Source organism: Lepidochelys kempii, chromosome 6 (genome assembly GCF_965140285.1).
Source record: "Lepidochelys kempii isolate rLepKem1 chromosome 6, rLepKem1.hap1, whole genome shotgun sequence".
Classification (NCBI taxonomy): Eukaryota; Metazoa; Chordata; order Testudines; family Cheloniidae; genus Lepidochelys; species Lepidochelys kempii.
Window position 1 is genome coordinate 100,549,033 of NC_136385.1, and position 25,063 is coordinate 100,574,095.

Below are 25,063 nucleotides of genomic sequence, written 5' to 3' on the forward strand. Positions count from 1 at the left end.
AAGAACTAGAGAACATTACACAGTGCAGTCATATCTGGTTATGGTAGATGTATTTGGTAAACTTCCCTTTTATTCAGATTAACACAGCTTCAGTTAGAGATATTGATATTGTGTAGGCATTATAGGTATGCAGTGTGGTAGCCGTGTTGGTCACAGGATATTAGAGAGACAAGGTGAGTGAGGTAATATCTTGTATTGGACCAACTTCTGTTGGTGAGAGAGACACAACCGACTTCTTCCACAAACTCTGCAACATTAAGAACCTCCCTCAGAACATCATTCTTGCCACCATGGATGTCACTTCCCTATATGCCAATATCCCTCACTGTGATGGCATAGCTGCCTGCCTCGAAATATTTTCAAGACAATGGACAACCCTCAGATATCTACCCCAAACACATCACCAAATTCATCCATTTATCCTCACCCATGACAATTTTCCATTCAACAACACCATGCATTGTCCAAACCATGGGAACATCCATGGGTGCCAAGATGGCTTTCCAATATGTCACCCACTTTGTGTTCCTCCTTAAAAAAGAATTTCTGAGCAAATGCACCATGATACAAGTGATATACCTCAGATACATCAATGATAGATTTCCACCACAACATTAAAAATCAGCACCTGTCCACTAAACTCTTTCTGGAACGGTCCCACACTAGCATTAACTTCCTTTACACCATAATCGGCTTCAGCAGTGGAACCCTACAGACAACCATATACAAGAAACCCATGAATCACCACATCTATCTTCATAGCGCAAGTAACTACACCAAGAAATCTGTTATCTAGAGCCAGGCACTCAGATACCACAGAATATGCTCCAAGGTGAAAGTCCAGGATATACACCGTAACACATTTCAAACGGTCTTCACCAAACAAGGGCACTCCACCAGAGAAGTAGATCTGGTCAATCATGGAATGGGCCACCCAGATACCCTGAGAGACTGCACACCCCTAGTTATCACCTACCAACCCACACTGGAACCCATATGAGTATAGCGAAACCGCTAAAACCCATACTCAATGAGGACCTCACCCTGAAAGAAATCTTTCCAGAACCCCCTCTTCTGACCTTCAAACAACCTCCCAGCCTCTCCAAGCTCCTCATCAAAAGCAAACTCCCCATAGACCAAAATGCACCAGCTCAAAGTGGCACCAGACCCTGCCAGAGCAACAGATGCAAAACCTGCAGACATATCTCCACTGTTGCCATGATCAGCACCCCCCACAACACACCTTTCAAGATCCATGGGTCCTACACATGTCTATTATAACACGTGGTGTACCTCATCCAATGCACTCAATGCCCCAGTAACAACTATGTGGGTGAAACCAAACAATCACTATGCTCTCGAATGAACTCTCATAGAAAAATGATAAAAGACCAAAAAAAATCTGTTCTCTGTGTGTGAATACTTTTCACAAAGCGGTCACTCTATATCAGACCTATCAGTCTTCATGTTCAAAGGAAACTTGCACAATGCTTTCAAAAGACGAGCCTGGGAGCTTAAATTCATGAGTGTGCTAAACACTAAAAATCATGGACTGAACAGAGACACTGGATTTATGGCTTATTACAACAATCTATAACCAGCAACCCTCCCCCAGCTGCTGCTCCCTTCCTCTTCCCCTTATGACTGGAGTGGTGTTAACAGGTCACTTCAGCTTGAATGGTCCCTTGAAATATGTGTTAACTACTTGTGCTAAACAGTCTGTTCCAGACCTGAAGAAGAGCTCTGTGTAGGGCTATGTCTGCATTATAGCCTATGTCGGCATAACTTATGTTGCTCAGGGATGTGAAAGAACCACCCTCCTGAGTGACATAAGTTACACTGACACAAGTGCCAGAGTGGACAGCGCTATATCGGCGGGAGACCTTCTCCCACCGACATAGCTACTGCCGCGCATGGAGGTTGTTTTATTATGCTGACGGGAATGCTCGCTCCTGTGGGCATAGAGCGTCTTCGCCAGACGCGCTGCAGCTGTATAAGTACAGCTGTGCCACTGCAGTCCTGTACATATAGGCATGGCCTAAGTTCATAAGCCTGTCTCTCTCACCAACAGAAGTTGATCCACTGAAAGGTATTACTTCACCCACTTTGTCTCTCACGACATTATAGGAACATAGGAATTGCCAAATCAGGGCAGATGATTGGTCCATCTACTTCTGTATTCTTTCCTTGGCAATAGCTGTAGATGCTTCAAAGAAAGGTGCAAACTGCCTCCCCTAATGACTCCAAAACCTCATGATGAACAATTATGAAAAAACCTGCCCATCAGGGAAATATCTTCCAAAGTCCTAGGAGCTATGGATACTTTATACCCTGAAACATGACAGTATGAATCCCTCATAACTTTTGTCCTGTCTAATGTAACACTAGGGAGGCTTACTGTCTTCACCTTTCATTAAATTTAGGTTTGAATGGTTTTAAAATTTGATAACATTTAAAGGGGTGTTGGGTTAATTTAGGAGCTTTCCAACTTTGAAAGTTTCAATTTTTTCCACGGGTAAACTGACTTCTGAATTTTTTTTACCTACTATAGTTTAAAGTAACACTTCATATTTTAATTGAAATAAAATAAAATATTACAGTTCTGGGTTTTGTTTTTTTTTTGAATTTGCTTTGTGCCTTTGGCAGCAGTTTGTTTATTGTCACTTTCACTGTTTCTCCTGTAAATTAGTCAGTTTCCCCTTTTGTTGCTATAGGCCATTCATACAGCAACAGGACAGGAGAAAAACATTTTAAAAGATGGGGAAAATGTGATTGTAAAAACACAACAATTTACACGAGGAACTGAAAGGCAGGTGTAGTACCTGGAACTAATTTATAATTTTTAATTGACTAGATATCAACACGACAATGTCCCTTTACAGGACGTTGCTGGCATGTATTGCTTTTCATTTATTTTAGGCAGGTGTAGAGGTGAGATTGGGGGGGGGGGGGTGTGTGTCACATGTCCCACCCAGATTTTTGTGAGCACCGTGCTGCCTTTGTGTGGCTTTACTCGGCCTGCTGCGGGAAGAGAAGCTCTCTCCTTCTCATGCAGCACCGTCTTCCCTCCTCCCCTTCCTTCCCCCTCCCCTCGTCCGGCACATTTCCAGTTCGCTTGGCCCTTCTCCCCAACAGCGGGCCCAGGTGGTGAGTGGAGGGGGTGGGACGGGTGCTACCTCTCCTGCTGGGTGAGGGTGGCTGCTCTGGGTCGCTGTCTCTGGAGCTGGTGGGGTTGTCTGCCCTGGCCCAGGGAGATGGGGCTGGAAGGTTCCTGTACTAAGAGGCAACACATGGGTCAGTCACATACCTGTTGAGGGCACAATTTAAAGATTGTGGGTATGTGTCGCCTCTGCGTGCTTGTCAGAAACAGAAGAAAAGAGCATACAATTTATTGTTTTTTGAAAAGTATACACACTTGTACATGCTCATTTATTCCCTATTGTGGCATGCCTGAACAGTTTGTGGGTTTGGGTGTTTTTGTCATTTTATCAGTCACACATCTCTGTGTCTTGCATCCAGTGGCTACATGAATCAATTAGAAAACAAAATAGATACTGTCAAATGTGGAGGTTAGTTCCATTACTGGAACTTGTTCTTCATAGCATCTTTTAGCTAGATTATATCCCAGAATGTATTATTAAATATGACAGAACATTTTAATACTTTGAAGGTGAATAAATTAAATTAAATCATTTACTCATAAGACCAGTAATGAGGTGAGGAGAGAAATTATTCTTCAGTGTAGGACAATATATCAAGATACATAAATTTTTAGATGTACTGCCTGTTTTGACAATGTCCTCTAAATTATTAAAGGAATGAGAGTACTGTAACTTAATCAGGTAACTCAGGTTTCTGGATCTGTTTGTGAATATAAATTTACTTCACAGCAAATATTTTGTCAAATATTGAAATACATTGTGGTTAAAAATAACTGAAAAGATGAAGATTAAATGAAATGTATCCAATGACAATCCAGAAATATGATGGGAAAAATTAAAATGGTAAATCCAGGAAACCTACAATTTTAAACATTGTTCTTATGCTTCCAGTCTTTGTTCTCACCAAAATGGATTTCTCTTAGATTTCAATACCAATCCTTTGTAGGGCATTCCCAAGTATAATGTATACCTCTAGTGTATAATTCTGATTCTGCTATAAAAAGTTTCACAGCACTGCCGTGACAGAGCTGTGGCTCAGTTTAAAGGTTTGTCAGCCCTTTTCTGACCAGGGCGGAGGCCTGGTCTACACGAGAAAATGAGTTCGGTTTAACTGCATCAGTCAGGGTCGTGAAAAATCAACCCCTCAGAGTGGCATAATTAAACCAACCTAAATCTCAGAATAGACAGTGCTAGGTCAAGGGAAGAATTCTTCCCTTGACATATCTACTGCTTCTCTGGGAGGTGGATTACCTACACCAACAGGAGAATCCGTCCCGTCAGCATAGGTAGTGTCTGCACTGAAGCACTACAATGGTGCAATTGTGCTGTTGTAACGTTTTAAGTGTAGTCAAGCCCTGAGTGTCAGGTCTCACCTTTCCTTGTGTCCTGAGTGTGAAAGTTGATCCATGATGATCACATCAGCAGGACTCTGCTTTGGGAGTGTTCTAGTGAGAATGCATGCAAGAGGGATCACAAAGGCTTCCTTACTGCAAAAGTGTTACTCAATCTTTTTTTCTCCTAAATTTCAATGGAACTCTCTTAGGCTCCGAAATTATGAAGATGTCTAGTTGCAACTGAGTAGGTAGGGTTGAATTCTAAAATGAGCTAAAAATGGGGCATGCATTTCTGTTTTTCTCTCAAGGTAGGGCTTCAGTCTGTATGAAATTTTACACAGGATTGTTTTATTCCCTTGTAATTTTCTTTGTTGGTTTTACTTCATACATTTTTAATAGGAAGCCTTTGAATTTGGGCTCTAGCTGAAATTTTTCCTTGGCCGTGTTTCTTGACTTCTCTCTTTAAAAAACATTGTTTTACATATGCAACATTTGCTAGGGAAGTGGATCTTGCATCCATCAGGTGCACAAAGCACAGTATTTGATCTGTGTATGCAAAACTGATTGATTGAGTCTGGGAGTGTACAGAGATTGATTGATTGATTTTGGGGTTGGATGTACATAGAGATGATTGTGTAAGTGGAAAGCAGGCTCACTCAAATGAGAGGCCTGTTGACATGAAAAATAAAATTTATAAACCTTGGCTGATTTTTGAATGGCTACTGTTCTGAAAGAGTTTAAATTACTCATCTCCTCATCTCTCTCTTTTTTTCAGGCTACATGGTGTGTTAGATAAACTTCGGTCTGTAACTACTGGTAAGTAAAGTTTTTCCAAGAAAGCAATAGCTTAGCTTTGGAAGCAGATATCAGTACTGTATTTTCTTATACTCATATATATATTTTGCAGTTTTTAAAAAGTTCTTAATTGGCTGTATCATTAATATTTAATGTTTATGATGTCTGTGGCTCCTCCTGGCTATGAAGAAAATTGTCATGTATGTTGCTTTTGGAATGAAGTAAATATGATCTTTTTAAGCAGGTCTTGCTGCTTTTTCAGTCCAGTGGTTTGCTTCTGAGGATTTCTGTAGAGGCCAGTTGTTCATTATCTTGTGGCTTTACAGTTGCACTTGCTGTATAATTGATTTACATAAGCTAAGTCACTGAACTTTGATGTAAGGGTAAGGTGCACCTGTCTTCACAGAACCTACTAGCCTAAAGTCTTCAGACTCTAACATCTTTGAGAGCAACTTGCCTTCCAGCAAAAGCAGTTCATGTGGGAGTGATGAGAGACGGCGTGAGGAAATCCTACCACCTCTTGCAGTCTCCAGCACTCGGGCTGAAAGAAATGACTCCAGAGTTTCAACCAGCTCACAAGAGCAGAGAGCTGCTGCTGCCCGGTAAGGCTTCTACCTGCTTATTGGCAAGAGCTCAGATTTCAGAGGATATACATCACTGGAATTGTTGTTTGGAAGAGAAGTAGGAAATATCTAGCTGATGAGACCAGAACAGGAGAATGGAGGCTTTTCCAGTCTCAAGCAGAAAAGGATTGCTACTGTGTGTTGCATAAAATAAATATTATACCTGAAAAGTTTACATCATGCTTCTTTATGCCATAAATGTTCTTATCTTAACTAAAACTAAAAGTAGATGTAAAGTCTGCCAGATTTTTTAAAAGAGCAAAATCTTGTTTTTTTATTTCTGCTTATATTTAAAGCGTTCTAAATTTTGTTTTTCAGGGATTCTTATCTGGCAGTTAGTTGAGACTTTGTAACCTCTTCTTTCACCAGGCAGTTTTATGAAGATGGATCTGCATCCCGCTTAATGTCAACAGTCAAGCCTTTAAGAGAGTTGACGCCTTCTGAAGCTGTGATTGACATTAAACCTGAACCAGATGATCTCATTGACGAAGACTTAAATTTTGTGCAGGAGAATCCATTGTTGCCTCGGAAGAAAGCTGTTATAACTGTAACTTATGGATCTTCCCGTCCTACTGCTGAAATCTACAGACCACCAGCTAGCAGAAGCACGGACAGCCATATACACTTACAAAGATTGCCGCAGCAAGGCAGCCTACAGGGTGGTAGGCAGTTAGACATGGAAAGCTGCAGGTCTTTGGAAACAATCCCGCTATGTGATCCAGAAGCATTTGGCAGCTTAGCAGAAAGTTACAGGCCCACCTCCAAACTGAGCGCTGATAAAATAAGCAGTGAGGTTAGTATGCAGATCTAAACTATGTCTGTATTTGACACACACTCAACAAAGCCAAGTCACCTTGGATGACACCTAGGAGGGCATCTTGGCCGCAGTGAAGTCAATGGGAGTTTTGATGTAAGTTGCGCCAGGATTTCATCACTTTGGTCCACTGGCCAAAAACCAGTGTGCTTAACAAAAAAAACCCCTCACAAATGGCTGACTAACTTGGTGATGTGGCATCTGTTTGGTGCTTTACTGACATGGAGTAATGAATTAGAACATTGTTGGCAGTGAACATATGGTAGGTAAGAATAATCATTTTAATCTCTAGGTTTTGGAATAGCTGTGTTCATGCATGAGTTCTTTGTAGATCTCCAGTTTGCCAGGTGTGGAATAAAGACCAACACTGAAGATCAAAGAAGAAAATATATCCATCTACCTATTTGTGTATGTATCTCTATGTATTTTTAGTGTGCCAAACAACTTTGTATTTAGGGTGCATGAATCTTAGTCTCAAAAGCCATTGCTATTACATCACTTGCTGTGGATGCCAAAATGATCCTGTCAGCAGCAAGATAATTCTAGGACTGTCATATTAATGTATTTAGGAACATTGTGTGTAAAAGAAAAGGGATAAATGGATAGTTGGCTTTCAAATTGTTAGGACTGCTAACTTCTTAATAAAGTAAAAAAATGATTTGCCTTGTATTCTAAGTGAAACTGTTTCTTGTTTTGTATTGTTTTTTGACTATAATAATTTTTTGTGCTTATATAATGCTTTTAATCCAAAATGCTTTATAAATGCAGGTAAACTTCATCCTCTCATTTTATAGACGGGGTATCTGGATCTTGAGAAGTGATGCAACTTGCCAAAGTCTCACATGAGTTAGCAGCAGACCAGTCACCTCCCTTCCTGGGGTATATTAGACGCGCCCCTTTGAGCTGTTACTCCCCCCTCCCCTTTTTAAAATTAATATTATAATCCTGTCTTTAAAAAAAATAAGAGATATTTTTATGGAGAGAGCCCTAGAATTTGGAGTAGCAGCCGTGTTAGTCTGTATCTGCAAAAAGAAAAGGAGTACTTATTTGTTAAGTCTCTAAGATGCCACAAGTACTCCTTTTCTTTTCTCTAGAATTTGGAGTTTCATCATCTTCAGCCTTGTCTTAGACAAGTTTTTGTGGCTTGAAAGGTTTTTCTCTTTTCACCAAGATGTTGATTTCTCATGGTATGTGTCCTCTGCATGGTCACTAAAATCCTTTGGTGCATCAGTCTGGCTAGTGAACACTCTCTGTATTTATCCAAAGATAGTGCTGCTGCATAGGGGAAATAGGAAAGTATAAGCAGTATAAATGGTACTCTGGGCAGCAGAGTTCTATCTAGGTGTTCCTTGGGGGGGATTGTGAGTCACATCCCAAACCTCATTCTTTCTATAGCACTTTTTTTTTCTGCACACAGTGCAATACATCCAGGATTTTAAGTGTGTCTCTGTGTCCTAGATTATTGTTTAAGTGGAAGCTCTCCATCATCTGTCTATTGGTGGAATAACAGGGTCTTGTTTGTTTGCATATTAATGTGGATCTGATTAATGAATTGTTGGTTGCAGGAAGAAAGTTCCAGGAAGAGAAAATTGCCAGTTATAAGCTCAGTGGTCAAAGTGAAAAAGTTCAATAATGATGGGGAGGAGGAGGAGGAGGAGGAGGAAGACTATGGGTTACGAATAGGAAGTATCTCCAGCAGTGTGTCTGTACCAGCAAAGCCTGAAAGAAGGTAGTTGAAGATTTCTATGATCCACTACTGGTTTTTAATATGAATCTAATAAAGGGCAGCATGGAAAAGGAATGAGGTGATGGATAAATCAAGGTTAACTAAAGGTTTAGTATAGTATGTGAGCTAACTGGTTTAAAACATTAGAGTTGAAGAATACCTTATAAAAAGATTTAGTTCGTTAAAGTGTATTTTCAGATCGTGTATTCTAGCGACACTGTACTTAATTATGCAGTGTTTTAACATTTTGTTGAAAATGAAACATCACAGTACTGGATTTACGGTGGCTATTGGGATTCATATATCTGCAGAAAAAATTAATTTCTCTCTCTCTCTCTCAGACCTTCACTACCACCATCCAAACAGGCCAATAAGAATTTAATATTGAAAGCTATATCTGAAGCTCAGGAATCGGTTACAAAGACAACCAACTATTCCACAGGTAATTCATGCCATTTTTATGCTTGGCGAAGCTATGTTATTTCTAAGTCCTTTCCAGGGAGTTGCTTACATGGGTGCTGATAGGTAGATTTGAAGGTTGGTCTGGAGCATTGAAGAGTGCTCTGAGATCAAGGGGAATGAGAAGAGACAAAGGTTCCTCACATGGCACAGATTCCATGCTATTGCCAGACAAAAAAAATCCAAATTAAAATCTGCAAGAGCTGAGAAAAGTGTTTTTGAAAAGGGTATGGACAATGCCAGATGTTAATACTGAGCACTAACACAAGTTATTTTAATATAGTGCTTTACATTTTCAGAAGACGTCCCAAATATTAATTTTACAGAGCTGGGGAACTGGCAAAAGGAGCGATTGGCAGTGGCGCTGTAGAGATAAGGGTGAGGAATGGGGTCAGATGATAGGATGGTCATTGAGATAGATGCTTCCTTAAGAAACTGTATGTCCTAGGGACGTACAGAGGAAGAGGAGAAGAAGGAGAAATCATCAAGGGGGCAACTGTTGGAAGCGCATGAGATATTGTGATTCACAATCACCCTAAATTGGAAGAGGAAAACTATTCTGTGCACTGGAGTGAGTTTGGATATAGCTAGCGTGAGCTGGTGTGAGAATATGGAAGAAGGGGCAAGGATTGCCAGCCTCTTTACAAATGAGGCAGTAATGGAAAATTAACTTGGAATTGTTTTGGAGAAGAATTTGGTAAATCACTTGGCTATTTTTAAAACATCTTCCATACAAAAAATAAAGTGTTAAGAGAATGTTATTGAGGTTGTGAAGTGAAGTATCTGCAAGTTAGGAAATACCTGAATTAAAGTAGCCTGTGCAGCATTAATTATGACCCTTTGGGCATATGCATTATAATTAGATGATCGCATACTAACTTTACCACAAGACCCCTGCTTCATTGAGTGCCCAATTAATAAAGCTCTTTAATATATTTTTTTTAATCCTCATTGTTCAGTGTCATTCACTGCATAGCATCCAAACCCTTCAATGAATAAAGAATATTTTAGGTCTTTATGGAGTTTTCTTCTGCATTCATACCATGGTGTCTGAGTGCCTCCCAAACATCAGTGAACTTGTTGTTATAAAATCCTTGCAAATTAGGGAGGTGGCGGTATGTCCATTTTGCTGCTAGGGAACAGAATTATTAAGACAAGTTAGTGGAAGAGATGGTACTACTAGAGCTCTTGGTTCCTGGCTCCAGCCCACAGCGTTACTATGTCAAGGGGTATTTTGGTAGAAGAAGACACAGCAGCAGGAACTAGAGCTCCCTGAAATGCTGCAGGAGGCTCAGTGGGCCTGGGGGGATGCACTGTGTAACATGGCAGAAGATGGAACATTGCCAGAAACTTTAAAAAGTTGTGTAAACTGTCCTGTGCTTGCAACGGTAGTCATTTTCTGTGGCTTGTAACTCAGCCAAAGTAGGGACAGCAGAAAGCACCTCTCTGAATTCTGGGCTTATCTTCAGGCCATATTTCAGCTTCCTATTCCAAACCCCTAAGGTACAGGAGCCATTAATTTTTTTTGCAGTTTTTTTAAACATTACAAGTGTTAGCTGGTGCTGTTGCTTCAGGTACAGTACAATTTGCAAATGCTTCATATCTTATTTAAACATTTTAAACAGAAAATGAAAATAGCATACGTTCACGTACAATAAAAAGGATGAAAGAAGATAAGAAACTGAATGATAAACCCAGTACCCTGCAGTGCCTCATGCTATACAAGCCAGAGAATGGTCAGGACTGTCAATGTGGTATTCATCCAGAGTGCAGCAGTCACATCCTCCCACAGTTCTTTACATCCAGCTCACGGTCAAAACCAAACCAAAGCAAGGAAGTCAAACTGCCATCCTGATGTCATCAAATTCCACATGCTGCTGCTGTCACATTCTACACTATTTCCAAGGGCCTTGGGTAGGATTCTTCAGCATCCTGGCTATCACAGGTTGATTCAAACATATCCACAGCGTAGTCATACTGACAGAAGGCAGGAAGAGAAATGGCTTTGAAAGTCACTAGAAAGTCCAATTTGCATTTGCCCTCCATTTAACTACAAAAATAACAGGAGTACTTGTGGCACCTTAGAGACTAACAAATTTATTTGAGCATAAGCTTTCGTGGGCTACAGCTCACTTCATCGGATGCATACTGTGGAAAATACAGTAGGACGGTTTTATATACACAGAGAACATAAAACAATGGGCACTGTTTCATGTTCTCTGTGTATATAAAACCGTCCTACTGTATTTTCCACTGCATGCATCCTATGAAGTGGGCTGTAGCCCACGAAAGCTTATGCTCAGATAAATTTGTTAGCCTCTAAGGTGCCACAAGTACTCCTGTTCTTTTTGCGGATACAGACTAACACGGCTGCTACTCTGAAACCTGCCATTTAACTACAACACTTTTCTGGCCTGAAAGCTGGGTGAGTGAATGCTGTTGCTAGTGTCAATCTTACTTCTACTGTAGGCCAACTGTGGCTCTGCACTGGCTGTTTGTGTGAGGGATCAGAAGTTGATCTTACAAAGCAGGCGTCGTAAGATTGCAGCACATGGAACTGCCACTAGGCCAGTCTCTGGACTGCTTTTAAAGTTATACACTTAGCTTGTTGCAAATGAAATTATTTTGGGATTAAATGCAAACGTAGTACCACTGTATGTTTTTTTTTTTTTTTTTTTTTTAAACATGCTCAACTGTTTGACTTATGTAAAGTTCCACAGAAGCAGACCGTTCCAGTTGCACCCAGAACAAGAATTGCTCAGGATGAACCTCTGTTAGAAGTGATCCATGTACAGAGCCGACCTTCCATAGTGAGTGCCCAGATTGAGGCAGAAGAACCCAAGGAACAGACGACAGAAAGAATTCAAGGTAATTCTGATAATACTTTTCAAAAACCGATACGTGGGAAAGTTACTTTACTTAGATATGGAATCCTTTTACAGGCTGATTATCAAGTTGTTTGGTCACATGTGCATTATGGTAGCATATAAAACTGAAATTTCACCGAAAGTGCACCAGAGAAAAACAAAGTATGCACCGGAGAAGCAGATTTGAGCACCTTCTAGTGGTGCCGCAGCTTGTTAGTTGCTTCTGTAGCTGTTGGACTCTCTTAGAAGCCAAGAATCAAAACCATAAAGGGCTTTATAGATCAAAACCAACCCCTTGTGTTATACCTGGAAATGAGCTGAAAGCCATTGAGGTTTCTAGAGCAAAAGTGTAATATGTAATAATCACCTCAGATGAGCCAAGCAGGAAGCAAAGTTTTGTATATCCTTCTGGTTTATAGTGAATAATTTCACATAATGGAGCTGCCGCCAATCAGGATACACTTATTTGCATATGTATTATGTTTGGTTACTATTTCCCCATCCTTAGTATTTTTGACTGTACTCTTCACAGGAGGGAAGGCTTAATCAGTATCTTACAAAAGAGAGAGAGTTACAGTACTGGAGATTTAGAGTCAAGGTGCAGTATGCTGTGAGATATTACAAAATATTTTCAGCGCTACTGTTATCAGATGAGTTGTCTTCAAAAGTTTTTACCACTTTCTTTGTATAGGTTTTAAAACGTACTGTAGTCAAGGGTTGCGGGAAGACTGTTAAGACAGTGGTTACTTAAGCATCAAGCTCTGTCTTCACCTTTGTTTTAAAACTGCTAAAAGAAAACTGACTTAACATTAAAGGCAATAAAGAGTATAACTCTGAAAATGTCAGCAAAGTATTTAGCTTTTCCTACATCAGAGGGCAGTGCCAAGAACAACAGGTTAAACACCTCACCTGGGCTAACTGAAAGAGAAGCTGCTGTGTGACACTCTGATGCACCCGAGGATTCAGTTACTGTTTTAAGCATGTTGGAAAAAATATCCAAAGATCTTGGCTAAAATTAAGGGAATAAAAGAAATTATTCTAACAGCTCACGCAGATATTTCTGCCCTGAATGCCTGGGTTGCAAAGAATGAAGCTGAAATCTCTGCTTTAGAGATTAAAAGAAATGAATATGCAGCCTTAGCAAGTGAGTATGACAGGCAGTTTGGAATGTTCCTACCAAAACTAATGGATTTTGAAAGCCATGAGACAGGAAATAATAAAGTAATTGTTGCCTTTGGAAACACTGACAAAGGTAATCCCATTTTTTAAAAAAAGTTTTGGCAGTAAAACCTCCTGGCACTATTGAGCTCTTCTGCTTACCTTCCAGTTAGTTGTGGGAAGGGCTCATAGATCGTTCAGTCCCCATCCAGCTTGGATCAAAAACCTAAACCTGTTATAATTATATTTTTTGAGATTCGATGCTAGAATTGTGAGATCCCAAAGGAAGCACAAAAAAATCATTTTTATATCATGTATATACCCAAACTATATAATTTATCTTTCTAGACTTACAGTTGGCCAAAAAAATAGTCTTCCCTTGGAAGACACTTTTCCAGTCTAAATTAGCAATAATGACCAATGTGGGCATTTCATGACTATTATTGAACCCTGGCAAGAGTTGAGGGCCTGAGGTAAGTCTTTATTGGTTTATCCCTTCAGAATTTTGGGTGTCTTCATCCCTAAGTTTTCCAAGTTCTTTGATACAACCTTTAACAGTGTGATGTTGTATTTCCATTTACTGAAAGAGGGTCACTTAGAATTAGCCCGTAGTTGCTCATTCTGTAGTGCTTTTATCTACTCTTCATGTAACTGCACTCATAGATGATAGAGATTTTTTGTGCGGCTAAGAAATCCTGGCAAAATCTTAGATAACATACAACATAAATAAGTGATTGGAGTAATAAAAGACCTAATCCTCCATTGGGCTCCACATGAGCCAAGGTCTTGAACAACATGTGGTCTTATGTCTTTGAACCAAATGAGCTGAATATAAATTATATCTACTAGTAAATGTCTTTCTTCCCCCTTCTTTTTCTAAAATCTGTATTTCATAATATTAGCATCTATTCAAAATTAAGGAGAAATTGAGATGAAAATAGTTTTAAAAAATCCAATAAATGTCAATTGTGTTAAAGGAACACCATCAATTTAATAATCATACTGAAACTTTGTTTCCTCTAATCTCTATCAAATGTAATAATCTTAGGTGTTTTTCTAGCAACAGCAAGTAACAAATTGTTTTTCTCTCTTTGTCAATGTTTACTTTGTGCATTTGAGAGCTTTTTTTCTTATACTTAGTTTCATTGTTTCCCCTGTATATATAGTAAGTCTGTTGTGCCTACTGTTTGTGTGTCTTTCACATTGCAACTGAGGAGAGAAAAACATTTAAAGAGAAAAGTTGTCCTGGAGACTTGGGTGTAGGACATTCAGTTGTTTTCATTTTGTGAAACTGACCAGATTTCAAGTTGACAGGGGGTCTCTGTCTCCTGGGGATTCTAAATATGGTATTCTGCTTTTGGGTAGATATGCGTCTTCACCAGTGACCCAATGGAATTGCATGTACACTCCAAACTTAAAGGGATTTTCCCAATATTATACCAACCAAAGAGGAGTTCACTGAACATTTATTATCGCTTAATGTTAATACTTTTAGCTCAGTTAATCACTAATCCTGCAAACAAACATGTGCTTAACTTTGCTATTGTGAGTGGTCCCTCTGAGTGTTTGCAGGATTGGGGTCTTAACCACTTGCTACTGCAACAGAAACTTCTTTGAGGAACCCTCATTGCCTACTATTTTCTGTGCATCTTTGCTATAAACAGACCTGGTCATGTGTGTGCCACTGGAGAGATGGAGTGTGTCCCAGTGTGAAAGGTTCAAGGAGGAATTCTTGGCTTTAAAAAAAAAAAAAATTAAGGTAATGTAGAAACAGCATCAATAAAAGCACAGCAAATATCTAGATTAAATTAAAGGGTAAAATGGATTTGAGTTGGACTGTTGTCAGGTTGGCTCAACTTCATTGTCTGAGGGGTGACAATTTCCTGTTAAAATTAATCACTGTTTTTTCAATCCCTTGTTTTTATTTTTATATCTAGCCACATTAGTCTATAGCATTATGCTGGCAGATTACTTCAGAATCGGAGTGAGTTTGAATAATTTGTTCAGAATGTAAGGGAAAACTTTTCCAGTATCTGTATATGAGATGGTTTAATGTTTATAAAATATGTAAACTAAATGTTGGGGGTTTTAAATGGAAATGACTGCTTAGGAACACTATCAACATACTGTAAGGGCTGGTTTACACTAGGTACTTACATCAGTATAGCTACATCTCTCAGGTGTGTGACAAATCCATACTCTTGAGAGATGTAGCTATATCAACCTATCCCCCTGTGTATACAGCACTAGATTGTCAGAAGAATTTTTCCATTGATTTAGCTACCACCTCTTGGGGATGTGGATTAACTAATCTGACAGGAGAAACCCTCCCGTCAGCATACGCAGTGTCTCCACTGAAGTGCTATAGCAGCGCAGCTGCACAGATGTAGCATTTTAAGTGTAGACATACGCTAAATAGAACTAATTTTTCCAAACTTTAACAATAAATCTAATGCAGAAGAATGTGCTAACCTCATTTGTCTAGCAACTTTAAAGCATAAAGTAGCCTCTGTTTTAGTTAGTTCCTTGCATTTGAGTGTCCCTGAGAGGAGGCAGCTGGAAATGGGGTACCTGCTGTGCTACTCAAAATATAGACAATCCCTGTAAAAATGAGTGACAAAGGTGCAAGCAGAACTGATCTTCAGAGTACTGTTTCTCCCAGAAGACCAGGTATCCACAAACATAATCCACGCACAGTCACAAAAATGGGAAAAACTGGGCTCTCCAAACAGCTGGATTTTGGTGTGATCCTGTCTTGCTGGAGGAAATGTTTTATTGCTCTATGTTTTGGAACATTCGAGATGGAGAAATAAAAACACAGAAATGAAAATTTCTTCCTCTGTTAGATTTGATTTTTTTTTTTTTTAAGATCAGAAAGAAAGAGTTAGCAGCTGGTCCTCTTTTAATTTTGACATGCAGTAAAATGTGCTTCTAATCTATATTTTCTTTAGGAACTCAACAAACGCAGCTCTTTTCCCGACTCCAGATTGAACCGTTAATTGAAGAAACTTTGCAAATGACTCAAGGTTAAGGATGGCTTTTCTTTTTTTCTTTTTGAAAATGTGATAGTTTGACCAAAGAGGTCATTGTGTTTTAGGTTTAAAGTAGCACTTCCCTTTAAATTAGTTATATTTGTAATGTCTTCTAGTTTTTACATGTTAAGTAAAATCTTTCCATCAGTAGGTGTCAAAAATGAGATACTGGCGTATGGATCCAGCTGCTTCTGCAGAGCCAACCCAGTAACAAACTCCTAGTGATCAGGCCGTATGCTGCTACACTTTAAGCTGATATAAGCAGAGTTGGTGCATAAAGAAGGAAGTACACTCATTTTCTGTTTAAAAACCAGGGTGGATTTGATTTAAATCAAATTGATTTAAATCATGATTTAAATCACTAGTCAGGAAGACTTGATTTAATCATGGATTTCTACATCAAAGTGCATTTTTGTTGGTTGTTATAACCTTAATACATATTCTTCACAGCTCAGAGATAGATGTAGGTTTCATTTTTAGAAGGTACACACTATACATTTTTGAAGTGATTTATTTTGAAAACTTTTCAGATTAGTTTTAATTATATCAGAAAATGAATGATTGTTTGGTTATTTCATTTACCAAAGGTAATTGAAGCAGATAGTTCACCTCCCAATGACTTCATAAATATCTCCAATTCAACAGGCTCATCATTAATATTTAGAGGATTTTCTTGCCATGCTGTATTAGGAGGAGAATACCACCAGACAGACATTTAAATTGTTTTATTTAACTATTTCTCACCTCTGTATATTATTTATTTATTTAAAAACATTTTTGCCGTTAACAAGCATGTTATCTCTGGAGACACAAATCCACAGTTTGAGAACTGCAAAACCAAGCATCTCTGATGGTATCTTCTAGACTGAGCACTGAGTCCCATTGGGGAGATAGAAAGATTAACCTAAATAATCTATACAGAAGCCCCTGGAGCCCCATAAGATTGGGTGCCTAATCCATGAACTATTGAAACTCATTTACAAAACTTTTCTTAAACATTACATGAATATATTAGATATATATGAGATACCTTTGAGCTATAATGTATCTAAATTAAAACTATCTTTAGATAGGTTTTTTTCCTCAAAAAAAAAAAATCCAATTCAAATTAAAAAAATCAATTTTTTTGATTTTTTTGATTTTTTAAAAAATAATTGATTTTTATCTACCCTGTTAAAAACTAGTACAAAGAATTGAAAACAAAATGCTAGTTGGTTGGTCTCTTCTAAATTATTATTCAAAAACATGACTGCATACTAAAGTGCAATACGGTGGTTCTTTTATTCCAACTTTGATCCAATTTTTCTATGACTCAGATTATTTTGACGTGGAGTCTGTGGTCCACACTGATACTAGATCATTCATTCTGAAAAAGCCAAAGCTATCTGAGGAAATAGTAATGCCACAGAACCAGGAATTGGGAAAGAAGGCTGCGGAGGCAATGCGGGCACTTTCAGGACGTCTTATACAGACAAGGTAAAAAGTCAGTCCTTTACTTCATTTAAAGAAGTAACAGGACCAAATATAAGACAAGTCTTGTTACTGTAATGTATCTTGTAATTGGTTAGAATGTTTATTTAAATGTAAGAGGTTCCATAGTTGGAAGAACAAATTCAATACATTTCTTGGTTTCTATGCTCCAGAAGCTCAATCAAGACTGATGAAAAATGGACAAAAGAGCCTACAGCCCAGCCAGAACTCAGAAATCCTGACATTAATTTCTTTTAAATTGAAAATGTGTCCAAGGCTTGGTTGTGGTTAGAGCAGTTTTTTCATTTACTAGGAAAATGGAAAAAAGAACTGGATGGCTTGCAGGTATCAGAGGGTGGCCCACTTGTATTGTAATATTTATTACAGCTGTTACATCTTGCTGAAATCTAAGCAAATAGTTTGCATGGGCTCTTGTTAAAGAGTTTTAATTTTGTTTAACTTTTTTACTTGTTATATTTACTCTTAGCCCATCAGTCAGACTAAGATTTTGTCATGGTTATTTTTAGTAAAAGTCACGGACATGTTACAGGCAATAAACAAAAATTCACGGAAGCTGTGACCTGTCTGTGACTTTTGCTGCTGCAGCTCCATAGTTTCCCCCGCCACCATCATGGCTAGGAGCTGTGAGGTTCCGCCTCTGCACGCAGCAGCTGGAAGCGGCAGGTGACCATATTTCCCAAAGAGAAAACTGGACATCCCCAGCTGCTCGCCCAAGGCGTCCCCCTGCACTCCCCCTCCCTGCAAGGCTGTCGCCCGTTGCTATAATCCTGAGGAAAGCCCTCTCAGGAGTCTGTCACCTGTTGCTGGAACCTTGCAGGGGGCCCCCGCTGGCTGCCAGCTTGAGAGTCCCACAGCCCCTGGGGCTGAAGCAGAGAATGTCACAGAGATCTCTGGAAGTCATGGATTCCGTGATTTCCATGACCTCCGTGACATAAACGTAGCCTTACCCATCAGACTAAATGCTAAAAATTTTAAAACGGTCTCTTGGTTGTAGTCATCCTCTAGCCACCTATCATTTTGAACCATAGGTGTGTAGAGAACGGAGACAAACAGCGAGGTTAATGTTAATTTTAGATGGTAGGAGCTATTTAAGGAGGACAATGAGTGAATGTATTCCTGATTGGGTTTGCCTGGGAGTATAGGTGTAAAACTGAGCTGACCTAACTGGAGCCTCCATACCCAGAAGCCAGCAAACAGCTATTAAGTAGGTAAATGGTGTGTGGGAGCCCTGCTTTATGGGAGTTTTCCTATAAGGCATTTGGCCAAGGGAAGCGCGGGACTCGTAGCTGTTGAGAATGGTCTATGTTGAGTTCACTGGGTTTGCAGAAATCAGTGCCCAGTGGACAGCACTCCTTTTAGTTCATCCTAGTACTAGGTAGCTTCTGATAGGGAGCAGCTCTGGTTTTGGGGTATGTGTATGTTTTACCTATTTATATACAAACTGCAGGAATGGATGTGATGCCATGTGATAAATGGCGTTTAGCATGTACGTTTCTTTACCTCACTGGCCCCTAGCCTCCTAGTTCCTCTCTTCCAGGGATCTGCTAACATTCCAAATCCCTGAGCAGTTTCTGTTTAAAAAAAGGCAACCTTCCAGAGATGTGTTTCCTTTTTTGCTCTCCAAAAGTGAAATTTTGTCACAAAAATCACAGTTACTTAAGGCCATGGATGGTCATGTACTAGACATGTTTAGCATCCAATATCTCATGATGCTGCAGGGCTGGAAACTGGAGCTTTATACCCTTGGAAAGAGGTGAGTCCTCCCATCCAATGGGACTGTGCTCTGACATCTAGCCCTAAAAGCTCTTGATATATTGAGCCTTCCATTTGTAATGTTTTTAATATATTAAAAAAAACATTTTAGGCCCTTTATAGACGTGTTTTCAATTTCAGTTGCTTTTTCCCCCCTTCTAACTATGTAGCATATAAAGAATACATGATGGTGTGGTGAGAGAGAGGCTTTGTTTGCACTTGTTTGGGATGGCTGCATAATTCACTTTTGCCTTTGCCACTTGTGAGTAATGCAGCCATCCTAAACTCAAGCTCACCTACTCTTTTCAGACCTCAACATGATGTATCTTTCACTGTCTGTCTGAGGGGGTATATGCATGTATATCGTATATGAAATAGCTTCTTCCAAGAATTCTGAATGGCATTTAGCTCACTTTTATGCCTCAAAATTGTTTTATTTTAAACAGCTTAACTGTGCTCCTTTAGTAACTTTGCACCTATCAATGAGTCTCTGAATTTGTCCTTTTGAGCCAGCGTGCACAGGCTGTGAAATCTACCTGTTGAAATTTACTACTCTCTGTGGGTGTAGATTCCTGTTCTTTTTGGTGTGTCAGTGATGCAATAAGGAATGTTGATATTTGAAGAGGGTGATTATTGGCAAAAAAAAAAAAAAAATCGATCCTGGATAGTGAGATGCTCCTTGTACTTTGCCCTTTGGACTCATTCTTACAGCTCTGTTGGTATCAGTACAACTGACTTCACTCCAATTTCTTAGAGTTAAATTCCCTGTGATTTTTACCGTGTGTTTTCTTCTGTTTTTTAGAGAGCAGCTTGCACAATCAGAAAAGCCTGCTAGCCCCAAGTTCATTGTGACACTGGATGGTGTCCCCAGCCCACCAGGGTACATATCTGATCAAGAAGAGGAGGAGATCTGTATAACTGAAGGAGTGAAGCCAGTTACCCAAAATGTAGCTGCAAACAAAGGATTAAAAAGCTTTCAAGCACAGCAGATGCAGGTTATAAGCAGGCAGCTGGAGAGCCCTTATGGTAAATTATCCTAGCCAACAGGGCCTTCATATTGGAGTTAGATTACTTTTTAATGTGGGGCTTTCATACTTGGGAGAACTCTCAAGCCTACCAGCATTAAACATCACTCCTTGCACTTGTCTGTATATTATTTGTTCAGGGTGTAACGAGACCACCTTTTGAAAAGTGAAATTTCATCATTTTAAGGGGATAGGGCCTTTTAACTTGCTGACCAAGAGCAGTAGCTGAAATTGTTCTCCACACAGCTTTATGTGTCAGTAAAATTAGATAAATGGTTTCTTTTAAACTTCAGGGAACTTTCACTTGTCAGAAAGAGCCATCATTCCCCTTACTTGCTGCATGATTGGCCCCAGGCAGGACTGCGTGTTCTGAGATGTACCTTATTAATTTGTATTGAGCCATTGAAAATGTGCCAGGTTGTGGTGGTAATCATGATCTTTCTGGCCAGATTTGTTCATTTCAAAAGCTGTTTTTAATGATAAAGAGTGTCTTTCAAATTGGTAGAATCTTTCAAAATAGAAGAAACTTTACTTATGATCACTGTATGTTTTTCTTAATATCTCATACATTCAGAATGCCGGCCCAGGAATTTAGAACATTGGCCACTTTAAAGTTGTTTAGAACTCTGCTTTTGAAATGTTGATTTCTGAATGCAAAGTAACACTCACTTTAAAATGTGGATTTTCCTTTCTCTTGGGCTTCTTAAACACTCACTGGTTTGAGGTCACGTTTACATTCCATTTTCCATTTGTAGTATGAGAATGTCAGACCCTCATATAGTAACAGTGCATCAAAATTTCTTGTATTTGTATATAAGAAACTCAGGGCTAGGTACTATGCTGAGTGCCCTCAATTCCATTCACTGGATCAGGCCCTAAATCAGTGAAATATGTAGAGGTCTTTTTAAAGGACAGTTTCAGAAAGTATTAAGGAGAGATTTAGGCATTGATCCTACAAATACTTGCTTGCATGCTTAGCTTTATGTGCTGCTTAGTTTGCTTCAGTGGGACTGCTCACAGCACATAAAGCTAAGCAAGGGAGTAAGTTGTAGAATTGGAGCCAGGATGTGAAGCAACTTGGAGAAGATAGAGTTTCAGATGGGGCAATACCACTCAATTTTGAAAGGATGTGAATCGGGTACATAAATGAAGCCAATAATGGAATGAGGGTGCAAAAAGATTGCTACGAGTGAGGATGGCGAGGGATATTGGTGTGAATTTTGAATTGCAAGTGGATAGTTAAGAAACCCGTGAAGATGCCAGAGAATGAGGGATAGGGTCCTGTTTTCTAGGGCAATCCTACTCTGGTTTCTGAATCCTCTGAACTGGACAGGGAGAGATTTAAGAACAAGGGAAGAAGGGAATTGCAGGAGGGAAACCAAGAATTGATTAAAGTGCAGTAATTGACAACAAAGTGATTGTATGAAAGTTGCACCTTTTTACTCAGCTTGCCCTGTTAATAAGGAGTCCTATCTGCTGATTGTAGTATCAGAAGTAACTTCTTAATGCTGCTTTTTCATGATGGTCTCCCAAAGCCAAAACTGTCCATGAGAAAGGGTGATTTTATTCTGACACATACATCAACAGAACAGTTAGTGAAGTTTCAGTTGCAGAATCTTTTCCTTAGTCCAGTCAGAGTAAGGAAGGATCCAATTTGTGTTTGTATATCTGGCAGAAAACAATTTTTTTTACTAGTAAACTGAGCTCATTTGATGATCTTTAAGTCCTTGGAAGACAATAAATATCCAACCCTAGGATGATATTTTTAGCCATTTTAAGAAGAAAGTAAGGATTTAGCAGAGACAGTCTTGTGTAGGTTTCACTGGGCTGGAGTATACACTGGGGAAATATTGAGTGCACCCTTGGTTTGATCACTTTGTAATTGAGAAATTAACCCACTAAATAAAGTACTGCAGCTTTCACCAGCTAACACTCTCCACTCTAGTTAGAGGTTGACTAAACTCTGTGTATGTTCAGGCGATCTGAAGTCTTGAGAGATTTCGATTTTTGTATGAATGCTTTCTCACCAACATATGACAAGCTCTCTGTGCAGGGAACATACTGAATTTAAAGGGTGGTCTGCTTCATAAACCAAACTGCACATGTAATAAAAAAAGGTCCCTGTGTCATTTCTCCCCCACAGTGGAGATGGAGGAATTGACTGTGCTGCAGAAACAAGAGAAAGTGCTTGAGCGTTGCAAGTACTGGCCTGCCTGTAAAAATGGAGATGAATGTGCGTACCACCACCCCACATTACCATGCAAGTAAGTGCTACAGAACTCGACGACATCTGATCTGCTTTGTCCTTCTGGGCTCTAAATGCTGTGTTAAGTTATTTCACATCTGTTACTCAATTAACATGGTTCATGGTGGGAGATGGGAGTTGAACTTTGCTTTGTAAATGTAACTTCCTCCCCCCTTCTACTTTCCTCTCTTTCACCATGTGGCAGAATTTAGTGGTATTTACAATCAGCGGAGTCACATCTGAGCTCCTGTAGGAGAGAGCTTTTCCCACTACACAGGGTGCTGTTTTTTCTGGGCTCTTTATAGGAGAGCTGGGAGTGTAATATCTACACTACAGCGCTTACAGCGGCACAGCAACAGTGCTGCTAAGCGCAGACGCTCTCCCGTTGACTTAATTACTGCAGCCACGAGGAGCAGCGGTAGCTCTCTCTGTACCAGAGCTTAGGTCAGTATCGTTGCATTGCTCAGGGGTGTGGATTTACCACACTCCTGAGCGATGTAGTTATACTGACATAAGGCTGTAGTGTAGTAGAGCAAGCCCAAGATACCTCAGCTCAGTGTCCCCAGAGTTTTGAGCGCAATTGCTCCCATGTATATGGTGGTACAATGCTTTTTGGCTTAAAAGCAAAGATTTAGAGGAGTTGTCCTGAAGATTTTACTGTGCTGTTGACTCTTCTTCAACTGGCAGTGGCTGTCCAGAACAGCTCCCTTGCTGTTGTCCTCCTGGATTTTTGCGAGTCAGGCAGGCACTCAGCTTTACTAGCTGCTGTCAGAAGAAGGGAAACTGAACCACAGCACAGTGGAACAGGCATGGTCCACCTAAGAGAATGTACACTGTTGTAGAGTTCATTCGGTAAGGTGGAATCTTTCTGATACAGGGTTAGCTGACAGGTCATCAAGCCCTTGCTTTCCCCACCCTCTATCCCACAGTGAGGGAGTGGAGAATAAAATTCACACCTTGATGCGGATTGATTTGGTGCATCTCTGACGAGATGATCACAACGGTCCCTTCTGGCCTTGGAATTTATGAATCTTTGACTGGGAAAGCAGATTCTCAGTCTGAAATTAGTCAAAGGGGACCATAGTACTGTAAAAGAGAATATTCCTTGTATTTTTGCTTAGTACAGTAGATACAGTAATTCTAGGTTGTATAGTAAGTGCACTTGCTTTATGAATGGCGGTATTCTTTGTGGTTTGCACTACTTTGTCTCACAAATAAATAAGATAATATTTTGGAAGGTGTTTATGGGAGCTTCTCATTTCTCCAAAAGGCAATGATATATTGTAATTTATGCCACCCTATACCTCTGAATTTCTGGTAGACAAATACAAGTGGTTTCATTCCACAATAATTCTGAAAAGAAAATTCACATGAGATCAGAATACTAGTTCTTTTATCTTGTTGAAAGAGCTCATTTTGAATTATGGCCTTACATCATCTAATCCTTATTTGGAAATATCACCTTCTGCAAAATGAACTCACTCTCTTTCTAGGTACTGTGGCTCAGACCGTATCTGGTCTGTGGGAACTGTAGTTTGCCCTGGAGCAGGTGTGCACTAGCTACTGCATGGAACATGGTTCAAATAACTGGTTTGGTTTTTATTCCTCAGAGTCTTTCCCAGTTGCAAATTTGCTGATAAATGCCTGTTTATCCACCCAAACTGTAAATACGATGCAAAGTGTACTAAGCCAGACTGCCCTTACACTCATGCCAGCCGACGAATCCCATTGCCACCTCCCAAACCAGGTGAGCAGTCTTGACTATTGCTAGTTTACTGTGAATTTGTGAGGAAGGGAATAGTGCATGTGAGGAATTGGAGCTAACCCACAGAATCTGGTTTGGTGATATCTAAGAGGAAAAAGTTTTCTGCATGATACTTGACATTCCCCTCACTTCTCTCATCCCCTGGGCATTAAGACTTGAGTTAATATAACTGCAAAATCTGTTATGAATGTCAAATCCCTGAGCTCCTCTGTGTAAGTGCTGCGTACCAGCAACTCTCATTCACTGCAAAGGGAGTAGCATGGGGCCGAGGTGGTGGCACACAGAAATAGCCTATCACTTCTGAATGGATCAGGTAATTAGTCAGTTCTGTAAGAACAAATGCACCTAAACTGTCCCCAGATTTAATCTGTATTATAACAAGAACGATCTTTTGATGTGAAAACACAAATTGAAGGTTTACGTTTCTGGAAGTCTGCTTTCTGTCTTGTAATTTTACATGATTGTGATAATTTTTATCTTTCACTCATTAAAACAGAGACACTATCCTTGGGTAAAGAAATGACTTGATGGAAATTAGGTTTACAACTAAATGCAGTTATTTGAGTTGGAATTTGCCCAAAACTTAGGGGTTAAATTCCTACCCCCATAAAAAACACTATGGTAAGGGAGCCACATCTGCAGTGGCTTCGTGCTTCCTGACATCACAGTGAGGTGTGGTTTCATTACTGTGTCAGGCTAGAGTCCTACATACTGATTACTGATGCCACTTCCTGCACTCCTATATGTTCCTGGGAAGAGCCCCCCCGAGGTGTTATGTCCCAGTCCTGTTTAATTTGAAAACTAACAGGCTTGCTG

At 39.7% G+C, this 25,063-nt stretch overlaps 1 protein-coding gene across 5 annotated transcripts in view; it reads left to right on the forward strand.

Moving 5' to 3' along the window:
* ZC3H14 (zinc finger CCCH-type containing 14) overlaps window positions 1-25,063 on the forward strand; it is a 44,334-nt gene that overhangs the window by 13,222 nt on the left and 6,049 nt on the right. For 4 of the 5 annotated variants that reach the window (XM_073349389.2, XM_073349390.2, XM_073349392.2 and 1 more), the window contains 11 exons: window positions 5,271-5,311; window positions 5,697-5,892; window positions 6,283-6,706; window positions 8,293-8,456; window positions 8,795-8,895; window positions 11,625-11,780; window positions 15,889-15,963; window positions 17,286-17,445; window positions 20,015-20,238; window positions 22,381-22,501; window positions 24,093-24,229. In XM_073349389.2, coding sequence (XP_073205490.1) covers window positions 5,271-5,311; window positions 5,697-5,892; window positions 6,283-6,706; window positions 8,293-8,456; window positions 8,795-8,895; window positions 11,625-11,780; window positions 15,889-15,963; window positions 17,286-17,445; window positions 20,015-20,238; window positions 22,381-22,501; window positions 24,093-24,229 — 1,799 coding nt within the window. The remainder of the gene's footprint in view (window positions 1-5,270; window positions 5,312-5,696; window positions 5,893-6,282; window positions 6,707-8,292; window positions 8,457-8,794; window positions 8,896-11,624; window positions 11,781-15,888; window positions 15,964-17,285; window positions 17,446-20,014; window positions 20,239-22,380; window positions 22,502-24,092; window positions 24,230-25,063) is intronic. The other variant, XM_073349393.2, reaches the window with a different exon arrangement.